At 43.6% G+C, this 23,682-nt stretch overlaps 1 protein-coding gene across 6 annotated transcripts in view; it reads right to left on the bottom strand.

Annotated features, from left to right (window-relative positions):
- Positions 1–23,682, bottom strand: part of Itsn1 (intersectin 1) — a 184,505-nt gene that overhangs the window by 91,458 nt on the left and 69,365 nt on the right. For all 6 annotated transcript variants that reach the window (XM_029544799.1, XM_021209493.2, XM_029544802.1 and 3 more), the window contains exons 6-14: positions 22,272–22,451; positions 20,823–20,919; positions 17,606–17,706; positions 12,029–12,092; positions 8,346–8,483; positions 6,433–6,545; positions 4,914–5,176; positions 2,960–3,109; positions 2,741–2,881 (exon numbers count right to left, since the gene is read on the bottom strand). In XM_029544799.1, coding sequence (XP_029400659.1) covers positions 2,741–2,881; positions 2,960–3,109; positions 4,914–5,176; positions 6,433–6,545; positions 8,346–8,483; positions 12,029–12,092; positions 17,606–17,706; positions 20,823–20,919; positions 22,272–22,451 — 1,247 coding nt within the window. The remainder of the gene's footprint in view (positions 1–2,740; positions 2,882–2,959; positions 3,110–4,913; positions 5,177–6,432; positions 6,546–8,345; positions 8,484–12,028; positions 12,093–17,605; positions 17,707–20,822; positions 20,920–22,271; positions 22,452–23,682) is intronic.

The following is a 23,682-nucleotide window of genomic DNA, read 5'->3' as shown; positions in this document are numbered from 1 at the left end:
CAGGGAGGCAGGAGGAGGGAGAGCAGGGAGGCAGGAGGAGGAGCTGAGCCAGTGGAAGAGAGTGCAATGGTAGCCACAAAGAAAGAAGACAGACCTACCACTACAGATGTTACAGACTGACAACTCTATGAATATATATTGATCATTTAGATAATTGAACAAGCTAATTAAAATATACAGTATTGAGAAGGCTCAAGAAGAAACTGAAAGTTTTAATAGCTTTATTAACTACTGAATACTTTTTTTCCCATTTTCTTGGTTTTCTGAGCAGGGTTTCTGTGTAGCTCTGGTTGTCCAGGACCTTGCTCTGTAGACCAGGTTGGCCTTGAACCTGCCTCTGCCTCTTTAGTGCTGAGATTAAAGGCCTGTGCCATTGCCCAGTTTGACTAAGTTTTCAATTTAAAAAGTCGAGCAACAAAGAAACCCCAGAGCCTTCATTACTAATTGCCACCAAAATGTTTCAACATCAACATTTCTAGAGTGTAGGAAGAAAAAAATTCAGTACTAATTTATGTTCTGAGGCTTGTATTAACCTGATACCAAAACTATATGAGGACATTCACAAGAAAATGGCCAATCAATATCTTCATGAATGTGCATGAGAAACCCCTGATAAAACAATAGCAAATAGAAACTAAGAAAATGTTTATAAATTATACACTATGACTAAGTGTGCTTAGTCAGGAATGGACCCCTGTTCAAACGTTCAAAATTCAATCACTATGAATTACCCTATTGACAAAATAGAGGGAAGAAACCTCTGTCACCTCAATAGATGTCAAACAAAACTAGGGCGCAACTAGCCACCTATCCATGACTAAAGCCCAAGACAAGCCCTCACTTCTTACATAACATGTATACAGAAAGAAGATACATATATATATATATATATATATACATTAGAGGTCCTGTTCAATGTAGTAAGATTGAAAACAAAAGAAGAAAGGAAGGCACACAGAAGAAAGGAAGATACACAGGCTAGAAAAGGAAGCTCTTACAGATTACATGGGTACACAAAGGCCCTGCTGCAGTATGAAATAACCCAAGACAAGGCCGTGTGATCTGATAGTGTTAAAATGACATGTCTTGTCAGACTAAGCTATCAATGCAATGAAACTTTAACATAAGAGAGTGTGTGTGTGAGAGTGTGTGTGTGTACACACAAATTCTCCCAAACTGGAGCCAGCACAACAGCTTAGCTGGTGAAGCCTCACCAAGGTGATGACCTGAACTCACACAGTAGGAGAGAAAACAACACCCCTGAGCTCACCTTCAACGCATGCTCCCCACATAAAAAGTAAAAATGTAGGAAAAGATTTTTAACTCCAAAACTGGGTAAATGGTGAAATGCTACCTAGAGAAAAAGGAACCTACTCACTCAACATGAATAAACCCTTTAGCCAACACGCCGAGAGGACGAGTCTGACACGGACAGACCACCTGGATAGTGCCAGCATCCGTCAAGATGAAGGCAGAGATGCTCCAGCACTCCCCTGTACCCACCTAGTCAGCTAGCCCGCACTCTCCCGTACCTACCTAAGCACTTGGTCCACGAACTTACTGCAATTATCAAAGTAAGGCCAGCATCCCACTGACGGACAACATGCCCCTTGTGGTTCCTACCTGCTTCAGCCAGTAGTCTTGGTTCTTGGTGCTATAACTCGCCTCTCATAGCCTGGGACACCCTCGGACAGTCACTGCTTTTCCCTTGTCTTGAGCTCGCTCCCCAGATATCCCCAGAGCTCAGCCCATGATTACTTTCAGATCTCTGCTCAAATGTTGCTAAGATCCCTCCTCCCGTCACCACCTAGTCTCTATGGCACTTTCCATATCCTACTGGTGCCAAGTTGAACATTCCTGATCTGAAAACTTGCCATCTAACACAATCATCTGAAATGCTTTGAAGATTGACATGAAGCCTCAAGTGGGGAATTCAGTACCTGACCAGATAATCACTGTGATGGTTTGCATATGCTTGGCCCAGGAAATGGCACGGTTAGAAGGCGTGGCCTTGTTGGAGCAAGGGTGTCACTGTGGGAGTGGGCTTGGAGACCCTCCTCCTAGCTGCCTGAGGATGAGAAGTATGTTTCTGGCTTCCTTCCTTCAGATGAAGATGTAGAACTCTTAGCCCCTCCTGCACCCTGCCTGGATGCTGCCATGCTCCTACCTTGATGATAATGGACTGAATTAATGATAATTAACTTGATGATAATGGCTAGCCCAATTAAATGTTGTCCTTTATAAGACTTGCCTTGGTTGTGGTGTCTGTTCACAACAGTAAAATCCTAACTAAGACAATTACAGTGCAGATGCATTAAAAATATCACAAGATTATTTTCAGGTCATTCATGTAAGACATAATTTCATGTTTAGACTGGGCTCCTTTCCCTAAGATACTCATTATATGTTTATAAATATTTTAAGTAAAAGAAAACAAAACAAAAAATCCTGAAATTTTAAACTGTTCTGGCCCACCCCTTCTATGCTTAGGTGGAGAGTGGCCTGCCGAGAGCAGCTCCCAAAAGGCAATCTCAGTGGTTCTTCCCTAGCCTCAGGCCCACAGGGACCTCGCCCAGAGCAGTGTTAAGAGACAGTACAGTTGTGGGTTTACTGGAAAGGCCCCTTTCAGACAAAGACACAACCTAGGTGCTTCCTGCTTGCCCCCCCCCGTGCCTAATGATGGCTAGATGGTGAGCCTTTGTTGAATAAGGGGGTAATTCAAGCTCAGCCAGGGACTCACCTGCAACTGCTGCTGTAAGTGGGTGATTTCAGCAATTCTTAGCTCTCTAGACTTGTTTGTGCTCTCGATTTCTTGCCTCTGGGTTGCCAATCGACACCTGATATCCTGAAGTTTTCCTTCTAGCTGATGCTTTTTGTCATTCTTCAATAAAGGAAAATGACAGGGTGAGTGTGAGGTCAACGCCCCAGTGTGGGCTGACCCAGGGCAAGCCACACTCACCAGAGCTTCTAATTCAAACTCCAGAGTCTTCCTCCTCGCCTTCAGGACCACGATGCCCTCCTGCTCCTTGTTCCTCTGATTCAGGAGTTCCTGTCTCCGGTTCCGTTCCCATTCAAGTTGTCGCTGCCGTTCCAGTTCCCGTTTTGCCGCCTGTGGTTATAAACAGCTTATTAATTCTTTAATTCTGACACTGTGCAATGTTGCTTTTTAAAAAAAAAAAAATGCCTACTAAGCCCTTTCTTCTAAAGGTAAAACACCTTCCACTGCAGGGCTCACCCAACACTGGCTCTGAGTTACCTTACACAGGTGAGGACTGACAAGAGCCCTTCCCACTCCAGCCCATTCCTCATACCTCCCAGAAAGCACAGTGGGCTAAGTAAACGTGTCCTTGTTTGCAGACTCAAGGAGGAAGGGAATTTTTGTATTTAATAAAATCAAACTAAAATCCTCAAGGACAAAACCAAATAAACTCGATTTTCTTCTGTTGAAGAAGTTGCTACCTGTAAGTTGAAGGTTCCTTGTCAAGATGACGGAGACCATCCTACGTGCCTGCATGGCATGACAGGTTAACCACCCTATTTAACTATTTGAGTGGAGTTTTGAATCTGGAAGCATTTTACATTCAGATTTACACACTGGGCATACTCTAAACATATTTGTACTGGCTGGTTTGTGTCAAGTTGACCCAAGCTAGAGTCACCAGAGAGGAAGGAGCCTCAGCTGAGGAAATGCCCCGCTGAGATCCAGCTGTAAGGCATATTCTCAATTCGTGTTCAATGGAAGAGGGTCAGCATGTGGTGGGTGGTACCATCCCTGGGCTGGTGGTCCTGGGTTCTATAAAAAAGCACACTAAGCAAGCCAGAGAGCAGCACACTTCCATGGCCTCTGCAGCAGGTTCCTACCCTGTTTGAGTCCCTGTCCTGACTTCCTCTGGAGATGAAGAGCAATGTGGGAATAAGAGCTGAGCAAACCCTTTTCCTCCCCAACTTGCTTTTTTGGTCATGCTGTTCTGTCGCAGTGATTAAAAACCCTAAGACAGCATCTCCAGTCTTAAAAGCCAGGGATTCCCATCTTCCTAATCATGCATTTTCTTCTTAAACATAAAAGCTGTAGTTTCAAAGTATCAACCTAGTCTATACTGACTGCTAGGCAGTGCACATGGCACTTAGTGTGTCTACCTCTCATGGAGCAAGCTCTCAGACATACTGTGACACCTTGGAGGACAGACAGAGTATTGGGCCATCTCTGTATCTTCATGGACTAGTGATGTCCACATGGGCTCAGCCCTGCTGTGTTCAATCCCCAGCACCAAATAAATGAACATAAAACCCTGTTAGTATCTGCATATATTTGCTTGAACGACAAGCTGCTAACAGCTACATACTGTTTCTAAAGCATTAACTAGGAGATGATAGCAAAACTATTCTCTTAAGATTAATTTTTATTTTATGTGCGTTTGTGTTTTACTTGCGTGTATGTTTGAAGGTGCCAGATCCCCTAGAATTTGAGCTACAGACAGTTGTGAACTGCCCATGGAAGTGCTGGGAATTGAACCCTGGTCCTCTGGAAGAACAGTCAGAGCTCTTAATCACTGAGCCATCTCTCCAATCCCACCAAAATATTTTTTAATAAGGAAAACCTCATCTTTGTATTTGGCTCACATGGAAGGACGGTGGCACTGCTTTTGTAGCAATACAGTCAGACAAGACAGACAAGAACTGACATCTGGGTCTGGCACCAAAGTCACCCCTTCTGTTAAGAGGCGAATAAAGACAGTATATATGTTAGCTCTCCCAGGCGTGGGAGAAGAGTGGATAGGGAGCAGCTGGTCACTGGGTCCTGACACATTCTGGAATAGATGGTGAAGACTGAGCAACTCTGGATACACTAAACCTCACAAGGGCAGGACGGTGCCGCGGGAGCTGCCACCGGAGTCACACTGCACACTGCTCACCTCGCGCCTCTCGATCTCCTTTCTCCTCTCCTCCTCTCGCTGCCTCTCCAGCTCCCGCTGCTTCTCCAGCTGCTTCTCCAGCTCCAGCTGTCTCTTGCGCTCCTGCTCCTGGCGCTCCCGCTCTTTCCTCTCCTGCTCGGCGCGCTCCAGCTGAGCCAACCGCTCCTGCTCTTTGCGCTGCTGCTCCAGTAGAGCTTGCCTGCGTTTCTCCAGCTCCAGATTGCCTCGCTCGAAGTTCTCCCGCTTCTTATCTTCAAATGTCACTTAAAGGAGACACCAGTGATGGGAAAGTCATTGCCAAAGAAAAACTCAGGTGCATAATGCAATACAAACGCAAACCCAGAACTGACCAGGTCCCTAGGATGTCCTTGACTGCAGAAAAAAAAGCAAAGCCAAAATATCCTGACAGTGTCCTATCCTGTTTAAATCATAAATGGATCTTTACTGCCAACAGAAAAAGACAATCCCAAAGCTGAGAATCTTGTGTTTGATGGCGATACTTCATTTCCACCGTTAGCAGAGTGTGGCAGTCTCACACAGGGACAGACACTTCTGTCCCCTCAGCCCCACTCCTCTGACTCATTCTTCAGAGATGCATTCCCACACTCTTCTCCATGATGGCCAACCACAGGTAGGCTTAGCATGCACACACAAACTCTCCATGTTCTCAGGGCTCTGGAGTGACTCGTTTTTCTATGCTTTAAATCTTACTAGAAACCACGTGTGGTAGCATGCACCTGCAGTCCCAACATGCACTCGGAGAGACTCAGGAAGACTGCTGTGAGATTGGCCAGCTTGAGTCACATACCAAGACTTTTACGTTGCAGAAAACGACCAACCTAATATGATATTCCTGAGAATATAATCATAGTGATATTTAAATTTCTCAGTATACTTAACACACAGCCTTGCTCATAGGTCATTTTACAACAAGTATTTTATCACTGAACCAAATTGAAAAGCAATGTAATCATTTGGAAGAGGTGAATGCCTGAGGCAGCCAATTACGAGGGGAGCAGGGAAATGGCAGCCAGGTGACTCTGGCAAGTGCGTACTTCAACAGAGCCTCAATAAATTTAAACTGCTTTTCAGCAGCATTGTCATCTCATTAATAATTCAGAGCCATGTCTTCGCAGACTAACTTAATAGCGTAATAGATTTGCCATTAAAATAAGGGTTATTTAAAAATCAGCTCACCGTATGTTCCTTTGGTTAGCAAAATAAAATGATAGGTGACTCTCGTTTTTTACTGCTGCATTGGTGATACCAAGAAACCACCATAACAGTACAGTTAGTGTTCTCTATTCCAGAGAAAACACCTATAAAAGTTTTGCTTCACAGGAGGCAATCAGATCCCGCTTCAAGGATGGAATAAAGATGCATTACAACACTCTCATCAGCAATTCCAAAAGCACCTGCGCCCGCCTCTGGGCGGCTGCAGCAACCACCAAGTGTCAGAAACTAGGTGTGCCTTGTGCTAGAGATCTCCCTCAGCTACTCAGCTCCAGGGGCCACTCACCAGGCAGTTTCTTCTCTAGCTGCTGCTCATCCTCTGACGATGGCTCCTCGGGCAGCCTCTGATCCACAGAAGAAGAGCTTATGACTGACATCCCACTGCCAGAGCGAACTCTTCTGCAAGACAGAGCACCACATAAAGCTGTGGGCAGCACCGCACTGGGTAGAAGGGAGGGAGAGCTGACTGTCTCACAAGCTTGCTCAAACTGTTACTGTAGAGACTTACTGTGCGTGCATGTGCACACGTTTAAGGTCCTGGGCTTGGTCTGATCCCCAGCACTCTGCAAACCATCATGCTCCCCAAAGCTAATGGACAATTAGAACAACCCATGGGGTCTATGGAACCAATCAATGCTGAAGGAACTCCCAGCTTCCCCAAGGAAGGCACCAGCACAGCTAACCGGGGTCAGAGGCTTCCCTTTAGAAACACTATTTTAGTCCCTCCTAAGCACAACATATACTTGTCATTCTGAAAACAAATAAACTCATTTATGTGTAAGTGTCACATTATACCCTTAACCCTTGTTGTGGGAAGCGGGTGTGGCCGTGGCTGCGGCCTTGTGAGCCAAGCCCCGTGATTCCCTGCTTGATTACCAAAAACCTGATTATGCGCACCTGAGTGATTATGCGCTGCCCGCCTGACGCATAGCGTCATACAGCATGATATTGAGTCACTGGCCTATCAACACCACCCTGTCTGAGTACAGGGCTCACGTATAGAACGTGCTGAATGCTGATTGGATGATGAGTGATGAGAGACGAGTGCAGAGGGTGGAAGGGGATAAACTGGGCGATCCCAGAATAAAGTGGGGGAAGCTTGAGAAGCAGAGGGAGAAGCTGAGAGAAGCAGAGAGAGAAGCTGAACTGCTGTAGAGAGCTGGGGTGAGCTGTAGAGAGAATAAAGGAAGCTGCAGCGGGAAGCTGTGGAAGCTGCTCAAACCCTGCCTTGGCGTATGTGTCGTCTTTGCCCCACCTCTGTGGGACAGAGGTGGGGGGGCGCGGCACCTTGTCAACCCTTAAAACCTTTCTTCAGCTGGGTGTGGTGGTGCAGACTTTAGTCCCAGCACTCAGAAGGCCAAGGAAGGCAGAAAGGCAGAGCCCTAAGAACTCAAGGCCAGCTCGATCCACACGGTGAGTTCTAGGACAGCCAGGACTACAGAGCGAGAGCCTGTTTCAACAAAGAGAAACAAAACAAAACAAAATCTCTCACTCTTTTTACAGCCTTCCTGAAAGTTCCTGCGGCTGCGAGGTTTTGCTGCCTGCCATTCCCTGCCTGTAGAGTTGCATTTTGCTCCCAGTGCCACTTGAAGCTGATATTCATGGCTTCATGGCTCTTCATTTAACAAAGACTGTGCTCAAGCCTCACCTGAAATCTTGAGGACTCCTCATATAAACTCAGGTCTTAAGTTGTCTCTTACCAGGTAAATGGGACATTCTGGGATGACGGATTCATACACTACCATGTGGGAAGGGGTGACAGTCACTGGAGGCATCTCCTGACTATATCTTGAGGTGCTCTTGACATCTCCTGAGTCTGTTTATTCCAGGACAATTTTTAAGAATTATTTTCCTGATCATAATTCCTACATTACCAGGATTTTTGTTACTTCTTGCCTGTGTGTGATTTGCAGGTGTGAGCTCTGATGTCCTACCTGTCTGCTCACTCAGGTTCTCCTTCACTGTGAGATTACAATTTATGGTGAGCTTTGGTAACAGGAGGGCACAAACATGAACAGCTTTGGTCTTGTACTTGATTGCTTCTGCTGTAGGGAGTACAGTAGACCAGAGCGAGAGCAGGCTCAACAGAGAACTGAAATAAATCCTTCAATTCATGAAGAGTTGACCTTCATGCCAGCAAAGGAAACAGCCAGGTTTGGAATCCATGGAAAATTCTTTCAAGAATAAAACGTTACTTACCTAAAGGAAGGAGGGATGTACTCTGGAGGCAGGACGGGCGGCAGTGGCTGACCAGACATGGCAACATCAATTAGGTGCATAGCTAGGATAAATTCTTCTGCAGTGAGTTTCCCATCTTGATCAATGTCAGAAAGGTTCCTAATTCAACAGAAAATTCATGCAACCCAGTTCACAAAAATGCAGAGGTCTTACTATTCACCAGCGAGTTGCAAGTTCTATTTCCTTACTCTGATCCTGAGCCAACAGAATCCTTCAGCATGCCAGCTTATAGAACCAGTGCTATTTCAGACTACTGGAAGGATAAAAACGATCTTCTACACAGTTGGACCATCTTCAGCATTCGACAGATGCTAACTATAACTGTAACCATCCTCTTCTAGATCCTTGCAAGACCATTTAAACCATATTATACTTAAGTTCTTGTAGTGTTAAAATTCTACCTGATAGACAAAGGGCTGACAACATAAAAGATAGTACAGCAAACTATTTCATGGTCTATAAGACACAGCAGCCCTGTCATACCAAATTTAACTCTTGACAAGAAGTGATGGACAACATATAAATGAATGGGCATGTCTGTGTTTACAATAAAACCTCTACAAAAATGGGAGTGGTCAGATTCCGCCCAGGGGCCATACATATCTAGGAGTTGATCTTTCTAGTCTCAAGTTCATCTCTGGAGTGGGGGGCATTTCTCCCACCTCATTCTAACAATCCAATGACCATCACATCAGCCTCAAAGATGAACTTGTCCAAGTAGCCAATGCAGTAAACAGCTGATTTTTCAATCACAATCAGGAGATGTTGGAGCACAACATTTCTTCAGAAGCAGGTTAACAGCACAAACTACTTTAGGGTAAGTCAGACGAAATGGTTTTTAAAACTCCCATCCCCCACCCCCCATAAACTGGCTAAGTAAGAGTCACCAAAAGTAAAGTATTTTTTTAGTGTGAAAAAAAACCTATATCATTCTAGTAGCGATGCCCTGACTCCTCAATGAAATCAGGTAAATGAAGAGTGGGAGCAGTGCAAGAGTGCCCTAAGAAACTTTCAACCAGCTGCACATCTTAAGACTGTCTCAGAGGGCCCTGGGGTGCTGGCTGCCCTTGACCTCAAGAGTCTGGATGGGTCACAGGTAGGGAATACTCAGTAGTTGGTCTATTCTAAGGACAAGGCAGACTCTACTACACAGAAGGGAAGAAGAGAGGGGAGCAATGAGCTTAGTAGTCTCTTGTAGCGAAGCCGTATCACCCTGCATCAAATGCCAAGACTTGGCATGTGAGGAGTAGACACCAGACCTAATTTCCAGGCCACCAGCAACACACAACTAAAAGAGGCATGCTTCACAAGAAATCATTCTCATTCTTAAAAAGAAGGAGGAGGAGGAGGAGGAGGAGGAGGAGGAGGAGGAGGAAGAGCAGCAGCAGTAGTAGAAAATGATTATGGTTAGCATTTAAATGTAAGGAAACTTGCCTAGCTGGGGCCACACTCATCAAGGCCTATTAGAAGTTATTATGCACCAGCAGGGACACTGTGCATTTCAAAGGAAGTACACACTTTATATCACTAGTCTCACCCCAAAGAGCAAAGAGCCAAGCAAACTCTCATGAGTGGTTCACACTGATGCAGTGCCTCGGAGGCGCGTGCTACTGTCTGTGCTACTGTCTGCACACATGCTAGGTTGGCCACCAGGACAGATGCTTCAATGAGTAGAAGCCAGGGACTGCACAATGCACAGGGCAGCCCGAAATAAAGAATTATTGTCCCAAAGTGTCACAGTGCCAAAACTGCAAAGCCTCACTCTAGATCCAATTGTCATTTTATAGGAAATATACACATAAATTAACCACTACCAGAGGAATACAACAAAGTCAAGCCAATAGAAACTAGGTAATAAATTACCTCATTTGTTTTGGGAAGTCTTGGGGAACAAGTAGAGAACAAGAAAGGATAATGCAAAGATTCAAGGGGATTTTTAAAATATATCAGCGAGTAAGCTGAAGAGATGGCTCAGCGGTTCTGAACACTAATTGCTCTTTCGGAGGACACAGCACTACGGAGCGGGGCTCAGAATTTCTTAACCCCAGATCCAGAGGGTCTGCTGCTCTTCTCTGCATGGTCCTGGGCGACTTTGGGGGTTCTTTTTTCCACCTTTCTCCACATTTTTTTCTACCCTTTCATCCCCCTAACACTAGATAAGAGAGGAAAAAAGGATAGAGAGGAAAGAAAAGAGATCCCTGAATAAAGTCAGGGGTGGACGATGTTATCATTAGACTACTTCCTGCTGACCAGGGGCAGCAAGTTCCTTGGGACAAGTTTGATCTTTGCCATCAGGATTATCTAATTTCTTCTTCTTCTTGTTTCTTCTTTGAGTAACTGCAAACAATAACCCACCACTCCTTTCATGGACTCAGCATTTATATACCCTCTAAACAGTCCTCAGAATTCCAAATGTCACACAAGGGCAGAAAGTACCTGCAGCTGGCAAAACCACACCCCTGTCAGAGCATGAGGCAAATCATAGTCAACTGCTGTATACAATCTGAAGCAGCCCCATATCCCACACCTGGGATTGAAAGAAAAACATTGTGGTGGTTTGAATATGCTTGGGCCAGGGAGTGGCAATATTAGGAGGTATGGCCTTGTTGGAGAAAGTATGCCATTGTGGGTGGGGGCTATAAGACCCTCCTCATAACCACCTGAGAACCAGTCTTTTAGCAGCCTTCAGATAAAGATGTAGAACTCTCAGATCCTCCTGCACCATGTCTGCCTGGACATTGCCATTCTCCCACCTTGATAATAATGGACTGAACCTCTGAACCGGTAAGCCAGCCCCAACTAAATGTTGTCCTTATAAGAGTTTCCTTGGTCATGGTGTCTGTTCATAGCAGTAAAACCATAACTAAGACAAACATATTCCCATAATATTTCTGTGTTTTTTTAAAGAAACAAAAAATTCTCACTATACTCTTCTGATCTCCAAGGGCACCAGGCATGTACTTGGTACACAGACATATATATATGTATACAACACACACACACACACAAATAATCATTAAAAGAAATTTAAATATATGAATTAAATATTGTATAGGTTTGTTTTACTCCTTTGAACAAATAAAACTATTAGCTGATGTAAGGCATTTGAAGATTAGCTCGCTAATTTGACATGAATGACTACTTAAATATTTAGGTGAACTCCTGACATAATGGTTATACTTAAAGAAAAAAACTTAAAGTATCTGTAAGTAAAACAATACAGAGGTTTAGTCTGAAGTCATTGGGAGAAGGGAATCTGGCCTCGGGTTAAGAATTGTTAGCCAGGGGCTGGAGAGATGTATCAGCAGTTAAGAGCACTGACAGCTCTTCTAGAGGTTCAAATACCACCACCCACGTGGCAACTCACAACTGTCTGTAACTCCAAGATCTGACATCCTCACACAGACATATATGTAGGGAAAACACCAATGCATATAAAATGAAATAATTTATTGAAAGAAAGAACTGTTAGACTGTATTTCAGCTTCTTAGGGTTTGTTGTGTTATTATCCCTGTCACTCAAAAGCAGTGACTGAGCATATTCCATTTTCTCTAAATAAGGATTTGAATCTCAAATCTCATGAAGAAAACCCACCCTAAGTACATTCTACTTTATACAAACCACAGAACTTGTACTTCCTTACCATATTGAAGCCAGCTGAGCCTGGGGTAAACTTGATTGCATGAGGATAGTTCTTGCCTGGGGACCTAACCAGAAACCGAGAAAAGACATGGAGGTGAGTTATCGGACATGCCCTGAGAGAGACCAGAGGCTGCGCATAGGTTCCCCGCAGTCTCCTGCAGCTACAACACCGTACTCTTTCTGCACAAATTACCCAGGAGTGTTTGGAAAGGAAAGGAAGTTCCAGCAGGGAGGAAAGCCCAGCGGAGTCAGATTTGTCTGACCAGATGACTAGTGAGGGGCGAGCACACGGAAGACTAGAGCACATGGGGCACAGAGGCAGGAGGATCTCTGTGAGTCCCAGGACGGCATGGTCTACAAAATGGATTCTAGGAGAACTGAGGCAGTTACTGAGAAACCCTGTCTCAAAAAAACCAGAGACTAGAGCAGCAAATAGACAGTCCCTTTGGCCTGGTTATTCCTTTTATTGTGTGTGGGGCTTTTATTTACAAATGGAGACTTAATACCTATAGATTGAATATCTTCTGCCTCAGATACCACCAGCTGCTTTCATCATGGCTGTCATCATACAAAGGCAAGAGGAAGAGGCCTTAGCAGGTCCTCTAATGGCACCATTACAAATACCAATCATGTCACTACATATTCATTAAGATGTGAGTAGCTAAAGGTCACACTAAGTTATTGGAATTTCAACTTTCCTTTCAAAATTCGTTTTCTGTTGTTAAGATAATGAGCATCTTCATTCCTGGCACACAATAGTTTTAGCTCTAAGATTAAAAATTGTAATGACAGATTATGAGTGCTGGGCCAGTGTCAGGGAAGCACCAACAGTCACACTGTAGCACTGTCTCAAAGGTGTAGTCCCAGGAACACTCATGGACGACACTCATGGACAAAGGAACAGGAAGATTCCTTTCCCAAGTATAAACTTCAGATCACCATTAGTTTCCAAATGTCACCTTATTGTGAAACACAGAAGCAGTTGTGTTCCTGCATAGCCAGGAGCAGAGGCTTCGATGTCCCCAAATGAAGGGAAGCATCCTAACCAGCAAGATGCTGCAGGCCCAGCTGCTGAGGTCCCGGGGGAGGGGACTGCTCATGTCCAGGCATCTGTGACAGGTGAGGAACCATAACACCGAGCTGGACACTCATGCACAGTTCCCAGCAGGTGATGGTTACCATTTCTATTACTGGAAATATTTTTACCTGTTATTTACATATAACATATTGGCAGAAAAGTGCACATTACATGTGCAAACACAAACAATGTATGTATTTTCTTAGAACTCATTTTCTAAGTTGACTGTCAAAGAGCATTTACCTAGAATGCACCCAGAAGCGCGTCTTTCTGACTCCTCTTTGACTCTCCTAGAGAGGAGAATCAACTTCTAATGCTTCTGTTAGCCCTGGCTAGCTCTGCTCAGTAAGCACACATGGCCACGGGCAGAGCCCTCACTGCTGCGCAGTTCATACTGTGTCACAAGTGTCCACTAGACCTTCAGTGACATTCAGGCGGCTTCCAGATGGGGTTCTTATGAATGGTAAGCAGTCTGCTATATTCGGGAGTGCTGGGAGTAGTTAATTGTTAAATAATTTTTATGACTAATGTAAAGAGTCTCAAGTTATTACAGCATTGTGAAATAAAGAAGGCTTGCTGACCACTTTAGTCTGTAGCACTACTCAGACAGCTTGCACCATGAAAACCACAAAGTCTGAGGGGGCAGCCTCCTTGTTACAGCTCTCTCCACTCAGAGCTAGTGTGCAACCGCTTCAAACACACAGTGCACAGTGACTGTGGAGAACTGACTCTATCTACACAGGAGCCAAGAGACTTGAATTCCAGTCTTTGCCTGATATTAGTGCAACAAGTTACCTTACCTCTGAAATGAAATAGATTGTAACCAAAAACCGGCTGGCAGACGATGGCGCACAGGACTGCTCATGCAATTATACATACTTTTATTGACACTCTTTTGTGCCCACTCATCTCAGAGAAGCAGCTTCTTTCTGGACACAGTGTCAAAGATGCAAGAATTGCAACTGCTCTGCAGCCGGCAACACATACCCACGATGCTTATCTGAGGACTTGTATGTAGTCGACGAGTCTACATTGTGGACTATCTTACTCCTCACGGAAATGCTCATGGCTCCCTGCCCTGTAAGATCACAACTATCTCTACAATTGGAACCCCTGTTGTAACATCAAAACAGATCCAACAACTAAGATAGGATTGTACCGAATGCCAGAATTGAGCCTTGATCTGGCAGACCTTCTCTGTAGCTGCACATGCACATATAGTGGGACATCAGTGTTACAGTGCCGCTTACAGGAAGCTCTTGAGACAACTGAAATCTCAACTCCACAAACTTGATTACGTGCCTCCATGTCTGCGGAGGAAACCTGAACACACGGAAAAGATGTAATTATATGGACCCGATGCTTTGTGTCCAACGGAGAGACCTAGCACTGGCTCTCACTCTTAACTGATGTATAACCACACAGCACTGAGCTCTCACTCTTAACTGATGCATAACCACACAGCACTGAAACCCATCTCTAAGAGGAGGAGAAAGCATTACAAGTCTCACAGACCTTCTCTGTAGCAGCACACGCACACACATGTGCTCTCTATCGCTTGTGCGCTGCTCTTCATCATGGTATAACTTACTCTTAAGTACTCTTTTTGATATTTCAATATTGTTACATCATTTGTCCCTTTCTTTTCCTCCGTTACATATGTGTGTATATATGTTTACATTATGTATATATGTAACAAAATTCCTAAATAATTATCACCTGCTCAGTTTCTTTAGTATTGTTTGTATATGTGTTTCAGGCTTGTCAACAAGGCTGCCTAAACCTAGTCTGAGCAAGAATGACACCAGTGGATGTGCTCACGTGGATGAAGGAGAGCTCACACGGCCTCAGCCCTACACAAAGAACTGCAGGCCTTGTTATTTTGAAAGCACGGGATAACATATACATCAGATTATGTGACAGGAAAGGAGTGTATGTCTAGCCAGCTGTGTCAGCTAAGTCACCGGGACATGCTCAGAGGAAGAGAGGGTCACTCTACAGATGGGCCAGCTAGCATCCCAACACACTCGAAGGAGCCAGAATTTGAAGACACCAAGGCGTCTATCTGTGAAAACAGAGGACACTGATGGGGACCCAACCAGAACAGATGAGGGCACATGCACTAGTCATGGGCATTGCTGCCGGCTGTGCCATGGGTCACTTAGGCTGCAGGGTATGTACAATTCTTGAAAGAATTGTATAGCATTCGCTCTCTCTGATTGATTTGTTGTTTCTCATCCTGGTATAATGTATTTTTAGATACCTTGAGTTATAATATCATTAGAATATCATTTGTCCCTTCCTTTTCTTCCCTAATTGTTGTTACATATGTATATGTGTGTATACATATGTACATGTTACATAAATACATAAAAAAATTCCTAAATCATTATTACCTGCTCAGTTCGAATAATCTTTTTCTATGTCTATGTTTTCAGGCTCATCATCATGTCTAATAAACTAAAAATGGCAACACTTGTGAGCACAGGCGCGGATGACAGTCAAGTTCAGCCTGGATATTCCTCTAAGTCACTGGCCTGGTGTTCAGAACACAAAACCACTACACCTGTAGGGTTGAAACTGCTGAACCAGATTAAGAAGCTGTAAGTGTGTGTGTTTTCATGTTCAAACATACTAATGACTGCAAGTATCTGGCTTGTAGATAAAATTTACACCTTACATGCTTGCTGGAACAAATTGGAATACTTCAAATCTTTCTTTTTGCTATAGTTTTTGAAAGGATTTATATTCAAGTGTCTAGGCCATATCTTCAGAATATAGGTAATACCTCTATCACTCATAAAAAATACATTCTGGGGCTGGAGATAATGGTGCACCGGTTAAGAGCACTGACTGCTCTTCCAAAGGTCATGAGTTCAAATCCCAGAAATCATATGGTGGCTCACAACCATCTGTAATGAAATCTGATGCCCTCTTCTGGTATGTGTCTGAAGACAGTTACAGTGTACTTATATATAATAAATAAATAAATCTAAAAAAAAAAAAGCTTTAAAAAAGAAACAACTTTAAAAAAAAAATACACCCCAACATGAAAGAATACCAAGCTAATTCACAATAAACCACCAATACCAACTAATACCAATAATGTTCTTAAAGAAATATTGAGTGTGTAAGGAGCACGGTGTCAAACATGCCCTCTCAGAACGACAGTAACTAAGACTTTTTCAGTGCCTGCAAAGGTGCGCACGTGTGCGTGTATTTATGCCTAAAAACACGGAGCACTGCTACTTCTGGAAAAGTGTGGCATGTAGAGAACTGATCGGTGTTTTCTCTGGCCCCTTAGGTGAACGTGTGTATCTGTCATGGAGACAGGGTTCAAGAGCACAGCAGCCTGAAGGCCTCCTCCAGTCATTGTTTAAAAAGTCATTTTTTCTCATCTGGAAGTAAAAATTATGATCATAAGCAATACAAAGCAATGTATAAAGAACCACAACTTAAAATGTTCTGTGTAACAGATGAACCCACACAGGCTACACAAGCAGTTTGCCCATGAGCTACCACCAGGTATCTTCTGTCACCAGCTGCCATTTGTCCCCCACCCCCACCCCCCGCCACTGGGTAAAGCTTAGCTGTGTAAAGATAGTAATTTCTCACCCATACAAACTTAAACAGCACCTTTCTGACTGGCATCATGCCAGAGTCGACCCTGATCATGTCTTAATAAAATGCTAGTGGAGGAGACAGGTCTCAAACCTTAGAAGCTGTTCCATGTTCTCTGCAAACTGGCTGGCCCAGACAGCTCACCCTCCTTCCCTTCCACTTGCCAGGACGGGATGGCTCATGAGAGGTCTCCAATCACCTTCATTAAAGATTATGCTTTTTATAGCATTCCATTCGGTAGTTTTAAGTACTCACAATAGATACTTGGGGAGTTACCTAAAAGGCTTCTCAACTCTTTTGACAGATAAGAGTAATATGTTTTAGATATTATTAGGATATTATTTATCCGAAGAAATTTTTATCTAATTCTAAAATAATCTAATACTATTTAGATATTATTAGGATAACAGTATCAATATGCTTTAGAAAACCCACTGAGATCCTGGAAATTAATTCGTAGCCTTTCCTTTCATAGACAAAGAAATGATATCCAGGACAGCAGAGCCCCTCCTTCCGCACCCGGTACCCTGCAGCCAGCCTCCATGTCTGACCGAGAGACAGCCTCTTCAGCAGAGGCACACTGGAGAGGTTCGGATGCCCTGTGCACGGCTCCTTCTCTACTGCTGTCCCACTCACGGGTGCTAAAGGGTTCGGGCCTGTTTTCTAGTTTACCAACAGGTGACAGGAGGAAGACAGAAGTAGCAGGGAATAAGGTATGTGGATAGAGTTACCAGTACTTGAAAACACAACAGAGCAGAGACAATGAACCCTACCTAGAAGTAAGGAAATAGACAAGGCATCAGGAAAATACTCTTTCTTGACTCAGGATCTAGAAACAACCTGTATTTAAAGCAATGTAATATTTTTGTTTGTAAATACCTGTTAAGTGTCCACTCATAGTTTTGTCGTGGCTGTTGAATAACTGCCTGTATTTCAGCCTTGATGACTGAGGCACAGCCCATTCTGCTGCTGGAGGGGCGCTGTGGGGAAAGAAGAAGGAGAGGGTGGTGCACTGTGAGAACAGCTTGCTGGGGTTCAAATGCATCTGTCTAAGGTCAGCAGTGTTTCCTTTTCTTTCCTGGTGGGGTTGGGGTCAATCCCAGGGCCCTGTCAAGGGAAAATCCTGCCACTAAGCCAGTCATTGTGCCTCTACACATCAGTACAGACATCTTTCAAGAGGTAAATCAGGGGCTGGAGAGATGGCTCAGAGTGCTTGCTTCCAGAGGACAGAGATCCAGCTGCCAGCACCCATGTCACACAGCCCAGAATTCCATGGGCTCCAACACCTTCTCCTGGCTTCTGAGAGCATCTGCATTTACAGGACATAAACACATGTGCGCACGCACACACACAGGAAATCTTTAAAAAACTAGCTAAACTTTTTTTTACCCAGATATAAAGAAAAACAACAAATCAGATGACCATCTCATATTCTACATATTATTTAATAATTCAAAGGTTCCAGTAACGTATGGAAAATATTCCCAGTATTGAGGCATTATATACTGCCCAGGTTTTTCCTAAGCATTCAGGAATTTCTCCTTTAGTTAAAAAGCAATGCTGACAACTGCCCTTTTAAAAGTACACTTCAAAATCTTTACCTTTCTCTACAAGAAGTTGTCAAAATATACTCATTTCTTTTTTGTTTTTCCATTTATTTATCTACTTGAGGGGTGTGGGGGGGGAGAGGGGAGAGAGGAGAGAGGAGAGATAGAATGCACATATGACATGAACCATGGAGCATGTGTAGAGGACAATCAGTAGGAGTTGATTCTCTGTTTGCCCCATGGGTCCTGGGAATTGAACCCAGGTCCTCAGATTTAGAGGCAAACACTCTTACCCTCTGAGCCGCCTCACTGTCCCTGGGACCCACTTGTTAATGAAGTCAGATATTTCCTGCTGGGAGGTTTAAATTCCTGGCAGAGCAGTGGAGCAGGCATGGGGCTCCGCTTTCCTGACTGTAATCCAACACTGATGTCTTCTTGCCAATGAGCTACAACACTGACCTGAGGTAACCCTGCTAACAGTGAGACCACACAAGTATCACACTGACATGGACAGTCTGTAAGAGTCTCATGGCTAGTCAAGTAATTTCAACAACACAATGGAGACAGGAGTGTGGCATTCCACGTGGAAGGCAGATAAGTAAGGCTCCATATGTAATCTCCTTCCATGCTTACAGAGAATCATGTCACACACCAAATCAAGATTGAGGCACACGCTGAAGTTTTAGTTGTCATCATTTATTAACACCTGTGGTGTCCATGTGGTTACACTCTCTATGTAAAGTCCCCAAGAGTCAACAGATTCTGCCTTCCTGTAAGTTCATAAAGAGAACACTTACCATGCTGGACGCTGCTGTAAGTACTTCTGTAACACTTCTCTCATTCTGTCTCACTGATGCTTGGCTGATGCCAAACCCCGTCTGTTTACTAAAAGCTAACTATCTGCCCCTGCACTGCAAAGATAAAGGGTGTTGCACAGAGATGCTCTTCGCTCTTCCAGAGTGTTATCAAGCAACAGCTGTCTACTTCATTCCTGAGCAGAAGCAGACTGAAAACTCAAGGGCACCTTACCTGAAAGCTGGGTAGCTCCATCATGAAATCATCACAACTTCACAGTATTGAAAAGATCACTACCCATGCAGAAAACTCAACTATCTAAAAGCCTTATTGTTTGCTGATGATCAATGTTAGTCATCCTAGCATTATAAAGCAATTTTAAGGCAGAATTCAAAACCATGTGAGAAAAGTTAAACACACATGAAACTCCAGTTTGAGAAAAGGAAGAATTTTAACAAGAATATGAACTTAAATCTCAGCCGTAGAAAACATCAAAGAGTAAAAGAAACATATGACAGACAGATAATATGAAACCATGGTTGGTTACTAAGACATGAGATTGTAGAGACTCTCTCCAACCTGAGCCATGTATGTGATCGGGAACAGTAATCTGAATAACCCAGTTCATCAAAATCTGTTTACTACTATTTTACCACTAAGGCAGACAGACTATGAGATTATGACAGTATTAAAAGCAAGACCAACTTTGGCTCAAATCTCATATAAAAAATTCATAAGCTTTAAAATGATTAATACAAGACCATTAATTGGCTTTCCTAGCTCCCCAGAGTCTGTTCTAGTCCGTCCAGTTCTGTTTCTTTTCTGGTGCTGCTGCTGAACACAGCTCCTCACATGTGGCATGCTCTCTCTGCCTCTTAGCAGTACCCAGCTGGTACTGCCATAATTCTGTTTGTAAAAAAATTAGGAAAATGGCATGCTCTTCATTCGTCATCCTCAAGAAATAAATGATGCATTATAATAACATTATGTAGAATTTTAAAAGGTGTTATTAGCATTCTATAAAATTAAACAAGGTCAAAGTAAAGGCTGGGGCTGGACAGACGGTCCAGTGCTTTAGAGCACTGCTGCCCTTGCAGGACTCGGGTTTGATCTCCAGCAGTCACACAGGGGTTCATAACTGTGTCTGTACGTTCAAGACCAGAGGCTCCAGCACCCTCTAGTGACCTCCATGGGCATCAGGAATGTGGTACACATACATACATGTATACACATAGGTATAAGCAAGCAAAACCATAAAATAAATCTTTAAGAAAATTAAGATGGATAAAATTCATTTAAAGAAAATCAAGGGCTGGTGAGATGGCTCAGCAGGTAAGAGCACCCGACTGCTCTTCCAAAGGTGCAGAGTTCAAATCCCAGCAACCACATGGTGGCTCACAACCATCCTTAACAAGATCTGACTCCCTCTTCTGAAGTGTTTAAAGACAGCTACAGTGTACTTACATATAATAAATAAAAAAAAATCTTTAAAAAAAAAAAGAAAGAAAGAAAATCAAATAATGCTTTAAGTAACTGCATTAAAAACAAGCAGTCTTGCTGGAGAGATGGCTCAGCAGTTAAGAGCACTGACTGCTCTTCCAGAGGTCCTGAGTTCAATTCCCAGCAACCACATGGTGGCTCACAACCATCTGTAATGGGATCTGATGCCCTCTTCTGGTGTGTCTGAAGACAGCTGCAGTGTATTCATATACAAAAAATAAACAAATTTAAAAACAAAAACCAAGCAGTCTTACCTGGCGACATCGAAAGATTGTGCCTTCTGTAACTTAGTGTTTAATTGTGACCCTGGACCAGATCTGCTGAAGGAAGAACTCTTTGGCAATGTGGCTGCTATAAAAATAAAGTATTAAATAGTTTTAATTCTATAAAAGTAAGAAAATGTCCCTTATTTCAAACATCTAGACACCAAGTCATAACGCTGAAGCCGTGGCCCCCTCCTTTATCCCAACACGGAGTCACGGCCACTCCCCCATATGCTGTTTCTTGAATGGAGTCATGGTTGCTCCCCCATACTCTTGTCTTCTTGCCAAAAACACTCCTAGATTTATTTGCTCTGCTGAGAATCACCTGACTGAGCATAAGGCTGACATCCATAAAATTTTACTCTTCACTGAACATTTAATATCACATTTTGTAGGTACTGTTCCAAGTAAGATGGCATTTTCTTACCATCAAAGGAGCTAAAATATTAGTTCCAGATGTAGCAGCCAAGAAGTCACAGGCTTCCCAGTCTTGGCCAGATAACTTGTAATGCTAGGGAGGGGCAGAGCTGTGAGTAATGCCCAGCTGACCCGATGAGACCCTAGCCATAGCTTCTACCCTCCACCTTGCCACAGCACAAAAGAGAACAAGTGTGTGGGTTTGCTCACACCACTGGAACAGTTATGTGAACTATGTTGGCTGCTATCACGTGCAGCCTTACATTTACAACTTGCAACGGACAGACAGAAGAGGCTTATTAGATTCCTGCTCTCACTGGGAACATACACGCACGCCTAAGTGCAGGCTGCCCAGGTACAGCAATAGTGACACAAATCTAATGCTAAAACCTATGCTGCTGATACTACTGAATTTACTCAGATATATCCCAATAGCTTTTAAAAAAGAATCCCATTCTTCTATGAATTCATTATGATTTGTTAGGCCAAGGCTGTCTATATTTATAGTTGATGCTTTAATTATAGGAAAAGATTTTGAATAAAGTCTCAAAATGAAATTAGCTAAACCAGAATCCAAAATAAGTACATCCTTTCCTTCAATTAATCAAGCGTTTAACAGAATGAGCTTAATATATTTGGCCACTTAATGGCCTCTCTTTCCCACTCTGCCCAGTTCTACCTGTTCAACACTGCTCGATTTTTCCTCACTGTGGAATTCTATTCTGTGGCTGGTGTATTAACAACTCATGGACGTTAAAGAACAGAAGTAACTGATAAATGAAAGTACAGAATGTTCAAATACTGCCCATCTCTGCTGCTCTTTCTGGGCCCTTGGAAGGCGAGTCAGCCCTTGGCTCTCACCACTGGTTTTCTCTCTGTCTGTCCCACAATGGCATTTCTTTTCTTTCCTTTCTGTCATACACTGGGTGGAAAGGAGAACTCAAATAGAAATTTACCATCCCTTCTTCTGTGGTAACTAGACAGTGGCAAAACACATTTAACCAGAGAAACGTAGGCACGTACCAGGATGCGCAAATGCAGGCAGAGGTTGTATGACGGGAGGAGCCCCGTTAGCCAGGGGAGGTACTGCTGCTGGAGGGACTGAAGATACTAAGGGTGGAGACATTCCAACAACTGGAATGGAGCCCATTGGCACAGGAGCAACAGCTGTGAGTGGCGGCATGCTAGCAACCCCTCCTATACCTGGAAGAGAAAAGCCCCAGCAAACTCAGTCAGTCGCGTGGTGACACCCTGTACAGCTGGAGGAAGACACCTTGTCTCTGTTGCAGTATATCCCCACACAAAACGGTTGGAGGATTCAGAGTACAGCCCATGTACACACTTGCTTGGCTAACACACACGGATCTGGCTTCAACACTCAACAGTGCACCCCCCCCCAAAAAAAAAAACCCAAAACCTTAAACACACACACTTAGGTTCAACAGTTGGAAAATACAAAAAACTTATGTCAAGAATCACAAGGCCTCGAGTTAGTTCTCGTACTCATGTGGCCACTGTCAGCATTGACATTTCCTGTATGACCCACACTATTCTTTTAGGGAGCAATAGCAAGAAGACTGTACACTCAACTTGGACAGGAATTACTCAGGAGGAGGATGGATAAGAAAAGAGTTGGAGTCAGACATGTAACTCAGCAAAGTGTTTGCCTACTATCCAGGAAGTCCTGGGCTCAACCCAGTAGGACACAACCATGTTACATGCTCATAATCCCAGAACTCCAGGGAACTATGATCCTTGATCCAGAGGATTCGTGGAGATTCAAGTCACCCTTGCTACAGAGAGAGATTGAGGCCAGCCTGGGCTACAGAAGATTGTGTTTAAAATAAAACAAAACAAAACAGTAATGACGGTAAATGCAAAAGCAACAAATGTATAACTTTGGGTCTAGTTAATTTCTGCAAGTTATTTTACTTGCAAGTTCTTAAAACATAATAAATTTCACAAAAAAAGAAAAGGAAAGAAAAAGATGCTAAATATAAAGGGAAGTAACAAATCAGCCATTTTACCTGCCTCTCCAAAATATATGACAGCGGAGAGTAATCAAATATTTAATGAGAGAAATAAATCTTTATGAATATGTTCCAGCCAACAAAATAAGTTCGAGCTAAAACAAATGCTCTTATCTTTTATATTTGTCTCTACTTTAACAGCTTCATGATTTTCCTAAGGCAAAATATTCTTGTAAAGTATAGCCAACAGTAGTGGTACACGCCTATGATCCTAGCACACGGTTGTAGAGACAGGAGGATCAGGAGTTCAAGCCCAGCCTAAGCATGTGAGACACTGCTTTAAGAATACCCTAACTGAGCCGGGCGTGGTGGCGTATGCCTTTAATCCCAGCACTTGGGAGGCAGAGGCAGGTGGATTTCTGAGTTCGAGGCCAGCCTGATCAACAGAGTGAGTTCCAGGACAG

The sequence above is a fragment of the Mus pahari genome, chromosome 12 (assembly GCF_900095145.1).
Source record: "Mus pahari chromosome 12, PAHARI_EIJ_v1.1, whole genome shotgun sequence".
NCBI lineage: Eukaryota > Metazoa > Chordata > Mammalia > Rodentia > Muridae > Mus > Mus pahari.
Note: the sequence above shows the minus strand (reverse complement) of the source record. Positions and strands in the feature narration are given on the sequence as shown.